We start from the raw sequence: 6,000 nt of genomic DNA, 5'->3' as shown, positions 1-6,000 counted from the left end.
ACACACAGAAAAAATGAAAATAGTGGTTACCTCTGGGGTGAATAGACAGGGGCGGGGGGGCGGCAGGGGATGTTTCCTTTTTGTACGTTAACTCTTGTGCATTGATTGTGTGTGTGTATACGATACACATTTTGAAGTTTTTACATGATGAGCTCTGAGTTAGGAGTGACATGGCAGTCAAAAAAAATCCGAAGTTGTTCACAGGTGGCATTATAAGAAATACAGAATCTAGAACGAGGAAGGTAATTACCAATCTTGAGAAACAGAATCTACTGGCTTCATACTCCTTATGAGGAATAAGACTTGACTTGTCACTTTCTCAGTGTAAAAATCCTCCATACCTGGTAGTGGTTTCTGCCAAGTGATCAGAGACATGGCAAGTTCTTCTGCTTCCCAGAGTGGCAAGCATAACGCAGGTGCTCAAAAAATTTATGCTTAATGTTCCCCAAATCCCAACTAAATGGTAAGACATACGATGTTTTGAGTTTTTGTTCAAACGTTCCCCTTAACTTGCTAAGCTTGTCTTTAAAAATAAAATTAATGTAGGAGCATAAGACAATAGTAAGAAAATCCATCCACAAGTCTAAGCTCTTTAAAAAAAATCATTTTATTGATCCTTTACCATACAAAATTTATTCAAATTACACCCATTTGAAGTGGTAAGATCACAGCTAGAGAACAGGTTACCCTGTAACAAATCTATTTACAAAATCCATCATAAAAGCTTTTTTTTTTTTTTTTACATTATATTACATATTTTCTTCTTTTAACTAGCATACAACACAAAGCTAAACTGATTAGTAGTTTGCCTGCTCCCAATTTTGGGAGAAATACTTACTTTTGACAAAATCACGTACCCCATAGGAAAAGAAATTCCCACAATCTGACAGTTGCCACCCGACTCACTCTGCAAGGCATCTTCCTTCAAATCCCTCCTCTTGTACACACGAGTTGTCATGCACACGCTGAGTTCTTACTTTTCTTTTTCCTGAAAGCTGAAGCTTTAAATACTGCAATTGTATTTACAGATCTACACTTACAACAGAAATGAACACAAGAACGCAACAACAACAACAACAAAAACAAAACAACACTCTTAAAAAATTACAAACCAGCTAGAAAATATTCTGGCAGTGTTTACAAATTAATTGCTATTTTTGTACAAAATTGCTAGATAATGAAAATATGAGTAGGCTGCGTATCAACTTAAATAAAACGATTGCTACGCACAGATCTGTACATATAAACACACACCTAACACTGTTTGACAGCTCATGTGTTGCTCTTTATACAGTTTACTTTCTAAGGCTCACGCAGTCATAATACGCACACGTGTAACTTTTAGCCATTTCATGTGTGAGCTTTAATAGCAGCAACTCAATGGTACCAGGAAACCTGCATACTCAGTACTTAAAGTAACGCAAATACTGTAGTACTAACCCACTTTGTGTGCCAGATACTATGTAAAAAATAAAATGACTAATAATGCAAACAGAATACAGTATGGACGTCTAATTAATGTACACCAGTTAAGCCCATTAACTGGGAAAACCTTATGCATGAAGGAACTTGTAAGACTTATTAGGATTCCTTTCATTTTTAAAACAATAAATACGGCATCACGTTACGAAAAGGTTTAACGAGAAATTCAACCAAACACACAAACACCTAGTCAGGTGAGCTCAGTCTTTAGACTTTGGGAAAAAATCAGCTTTTGTGCAGCTGGCAAAGAGAATTACACAAAGCTGGAAGCGGAGGCAGCTAACCAGATGAGATAAATATGGGAAATGGGGAAAAGCTTGGCATAAATGGTTTCCCATACAGGAAAACACCCCACAGTGCATTTCCAGTAGGCACTTGACACAAAGCTCCCCCTTCCCCCCCCACCCCCCCAATGCTTCATCTCGGACCAAGTCCAGTGTGTGTATGAGGGGACGACGGGGGTGGGGATGGAGGCAGAAGAAAAGGGAGGATGATCTGCACCTTTGTTTTTCTTCTCAAACATACACCCATGCATACCTACACAAATAGTTTAAAGTGCTGGTGTCATTGTTTTGACCCGACCACCACTTTGCATATTGTGGAAATCTGCCTAGACTAACCCGGCTAGGGCTTTCGCGGTTTTGTTTTGTGTTTTTCCTAAGGGATATATTTGCCATTCAATTGAACACGTGAATCGAGTGCCTTACTATGTGCCTACCGCTGTGTTGGGCACATAGCATTTCAATTTAACTGTTCTTTGTGTTGAGGTTTGTTTTTTAGATGACTCCCTCATTCCCACAGTCTTTAGCATCCAAGGAATGGATGTGAGGTACTCTGCCACATTCCCAGCGGGAGAGGGCCATCTCCCCCTGGCCAATGGGAAAGCCATTCTTGGACAGAACTGGTAGGATTTGCAGCTGTCACGAAGCCTCCAACTTGGGACACCATTCCTGAAGAGTTAAGGGGAAGATGCCCTGGCATCCCGTCCTGCTTTTTCTACATCCCTGACTTCCCTTGGTCCAGCTCACTCCTTCGTAGCGGGAGGGGAATGGGAGCTGTTCTCACCAGCGGAAGTAAATGCCACTGATAGAACCCTACTCACAACGGGGGATGTCTTTCTCCCCAGAGGCCTCTCCATCTGACCCCATCCTGAGAAGTGGTCTCCCTGAGTGCAGTATAAGAGAGCCCTTTCCCCGGTCACGGGGGCCCGGGAAGCCCAAGGACGGAGGGATCCACACCTGCTGCTCCTTGGGGCTGCTGTGTCATCTGACCTGGTTCTCCTTCCAGATGGGCCGCCCCTGTCTGCGAGCTCCACTGGCTCCAAGCGCCCCCTCCTGGGAAAGGAAGCAAGATGGGGCAAAGCTTCTTGCAGAGGCTGTTAAACCTTAGATCACACACGTTTAGATGCTCTGATCAAGAGAGGTTCTCTACCTCTGCTTAAATAATTTGAATTAGCAAAAACTGCTTCAAAGTAAACAATTAAATTGAAATGGTGATGGGTGCCACAGGAATGCTTAAATGGCAGCTTAAAAAAAAAAATCTAAAATAATCCACAAAGAACTCCAAAGTAGGCATTTGCTACAAATCAACTTCAAACTTACGAATACATTGGGGGCAGGGGAGTGGAAGTGGTTTATGGAGACAGGAAAAATCCACAACAGCTCAGAGGGGCAGAACTCAACTATTCTTCTGTATCTGCGACAAATACTTGAAAACAGTTTCTTCATCTGAAAGGCTGTGGAGGATCTCTTGACCTCCTAGTGGGACATGCGGTCCATAGCTTAAACTGAATTATGACAGTAATTTAAATATTCCTAAGAAGAGCTGAAGAAATCCATTTCATACTTTTGCATGACTTCAAGTTTACAGTTCCTGCAGTTCCATTCCAAATTAGCAGACCCCAAAGACATGCATTCTGCGAAGAAGGCACGGCTTGAAATGCTATTAAGGAAGATTGCTGTTTGCGAGTGGGCCAGGTGGCCAGACCCCAGTCTACAGCCCATCCGTCAGGCACAGCAAGCCAGTCCAGGAGGGAGGGAGGAAAAGGACGGGTGAGAGACACCTGATTGCACATTTTCTCACTTGCTGACTCATCCAGGAGATTTTGGAGCCTGGGGCGAGGCACGGCTTTCCCAAGGGCGCCTGCAACTGTGCGTTTAGACATTTTTTTTCTTTTTTTTTAATTCATTAAAATGTCAGCTTTGTTCTGAAGTTTGTAGTTTACTTCATGATACTATCTTGGAGGAAGAAGGTAGGAAGGGACAACACTGCATGACAGATGTTCGGTTTCATAATAAAAAAATATGGGTTTATAAGGGAAGTCCACACAAAGCATAATCAGCTACACATGAAGTCTTCCACCAGCGGGAGCTTTTCCAGATCGTAAGCATCAAAGAGATCGCTGATGCCTTCCTCCTCCCCAAGGCTTAGGAGATAGTCTTCTTGGAGCAGGGGGGGCAGTAAGTTCACAAATGGTCCTTCTAGGTTGGAAGGAATTTGGTCCTCAGTCTGCTGTAAAAGGTTGGCTGGGGAGGCCAAAGGAGAAAGGTTTGCCATAGAAATCGAGCAATCACTATGTCCTGAGTTGGTTGAAGCCAAGTCTGAAAGGAAAAAGTTGGTGGAAACAAGAAAATAAGTTAGGCAACAATCAAATTAATTTACGGGAAGCATGTACGTGTTGCTGTTATAAAAGCCTGCATACTCTTTGCTAAGGACAATTAGATGACATTACAGTATAGATCACCTCATGCTAACAGGCTCTGTGAGCAGTGACTCTGGTAAGCCTTTCTGTGTTCTTGTCTACTCACTCATCTTTTAAAATACCGACGGTTAGCAAACAAGAATACACGTAGCTTCAAAGATTAGAGGCTAACAAGCTAAAAACTGTCCTGCTATCAGTTAGTCATTCTGTAAAGAAAAACAAAAGAAAACAAAACCTACAGACTGAAAAGTTGGCTCCTTAGTAGAGATCACCGATTTTAACTTAGTCTTTTTTTGAACAACTAGCTTATTAAAGATACTTCTAAAAATACAAATAAAAAGACACATCCACTTTGAAGTTCTAGGGTGGAAAAAAAAAAAGTGGTCTTTTGTTTTACCGTTTGAGGTAGCATTTTTTTCTCCCCCTCAATATTAAGTCAGACCTGATCACTTAAATCATTCCTATTCTTGCTCCTATATCGGGAGGTAGCAGAAGAAAATTAAATGCATATCTCCAATCTGAAAAAAACGAAAAGACTGCAAAAAAGCTTCCCTCGCTGTGTGGACAGTGGAGGGATGCATTAGATTTATTTTCCTGGGGTTTCCCTCCCTTATTCTCTCCCCATCACATGGCGGGGGAAATTAGGATAAAACTTCTTTGGCAAAAGGCTCTTCTCTCCTAACTTTTTTCAGTTCCCTCTCCAATGATCTCTGCGGTATCACTCAGAGGTGTGCGGCCAAGTGTCGCTGGTGATTCACCCAGACAGCTTCCAGCTTCACTCCTCACTTCCGCTGGTTTTCCAAAACACTGTAAAGAAATGGTTTCTGCTGACGGCAAAAGCCTGTAGGGGCTCCATTAAGTGGGTGGAGGAGCCATTTGCCCTGAAGAAGATCATTATTTTCTTCTGCAAACTATTCAGAATGACTTTTTTGAAAAAAAAATGTTACCTTAATAACATTAATAACAGAAATTTTTGTTTCTTGCCTAGACTTGTGATTCTGATACAGGATCCTTCTAGCCACATTCATTTTTAACATAGTTTCCAAATGACAAAAGTGGAATTTTTACCTTTGGAAGTGGGTTTAGAGATATTCCCATTGTGGTCTTGGTTGTTCGTTTTCATTGGACTGTGTGTTTCAGTCTCTTCTGGACACAAATAAACCTCAATGGGTCCTTGGGTACTTGCCAAATGTATTTGTAGGCTCTATGAACAGAAGAAGTGAGATAAGTTCAAACAGAAAGTTCTTTTGGAAATGAGAGCTATAGTAATCTTCATCAAAAAATGGAAAGCAAGGGTAATTTTCATTGTTCCTTTTGTTTCTCTACTGGTAGTCCACCTCAATCAATGACTGTCATCCTCTAGAGCAGGGGTCCGCAAACTGCAGCCCGAGGGTCAATCCTGTCCACTAACTGGCTTTGCAAATAAAGTTTTATTGGCAGAGTCATGCCCATTTCCATTGTTTGTGTGTAGCCTCTGGCTGATTTTTTTTCTTTTCTTTTCTTTTTTTTCATGCTATGATGGCAGAGCTGGGCAGTTGAATAGTCCCAACAGACTGTAGGGCTCACACGGCCAAAAACATTTACTGTCTGGCTCTTTAAAGAAAAAGTTTGCTGACCCTTGCCAAGAGGAGGTGAATTTAAAAAATATATATATATTCCTTTTATGCAAACTGTTAGAAGGTCTTTTAAGTGTTCCAAATACAGTATTCCCATGTTATTATTCCTTAACAGTAGGGTTTTTTTTATGTTGAACTTTAATAGCCACTGGAGGAATAGTACTCTTAAGTGCTAGGAACTGAGTTTAATGAGAGAATGCA

General features: G+C 41.4%; 1 protein-coding gene across 3 annotated transcripts in view; it reads right to left on the bottom strand.

Moving 5' to 3' along the window:
- Positions 1 to 587: 587 nt before the first annotated feature.
- E2F3 (E2F transcription factor 3) overlaps positions 588 to 6,000 on the bottom strand; it is an 81,097-nt gene continuing 75,684 nt past the window's right edge. For 2 of the 3 annotated variants that reach the window (XM_027128490.1, XM_027128489.1), the window contains exons 6-7: positions 5,252 to 5,387; positions 588 to 4,082 (exon numbers count right to left, since the gene is read on the bottom strand). In XM_027128490.1, the coding sequence (XP_026984291.1) occupies positions 3,820 to 4,082; positions 5,252 to 5,387 (399 nt within the window). In that variant the 3' untranslated portion in view covers positions 588 to 3,819. The remainder of the gene's footprint in view (positions 4,083 to 5,251; positions 5,388 to 6,000) is intronic. The other variant, XR_003437575.1, reaches the window with a different exon arrangement.

The sequence above is a fragment of the Aethalodelphis obliquidens genome, unplaced genomic scaffold (genome assembly GCF_003676395.1).
Source record: "Aethalodelphis obliquidens isolate GAN/ISIS:26980383/991018 unplaced genomic scaffold, ASM367639v1 scaffold34, whole genome shotgun sequence".
In the NCBI taxonomy this organism is placed as follows: domain Eukaryota; kingdom Metazoa; phylum Chordata; class Mammalia; order Artiodactyla; family Delphinidae; genus Aethalodelphis; species Aethalodelphis obliquidens.
Note: the sequence above shows the minus strand (reverse complement) of the source record. Positions and strands in the feature narration are given on the sequence as shown.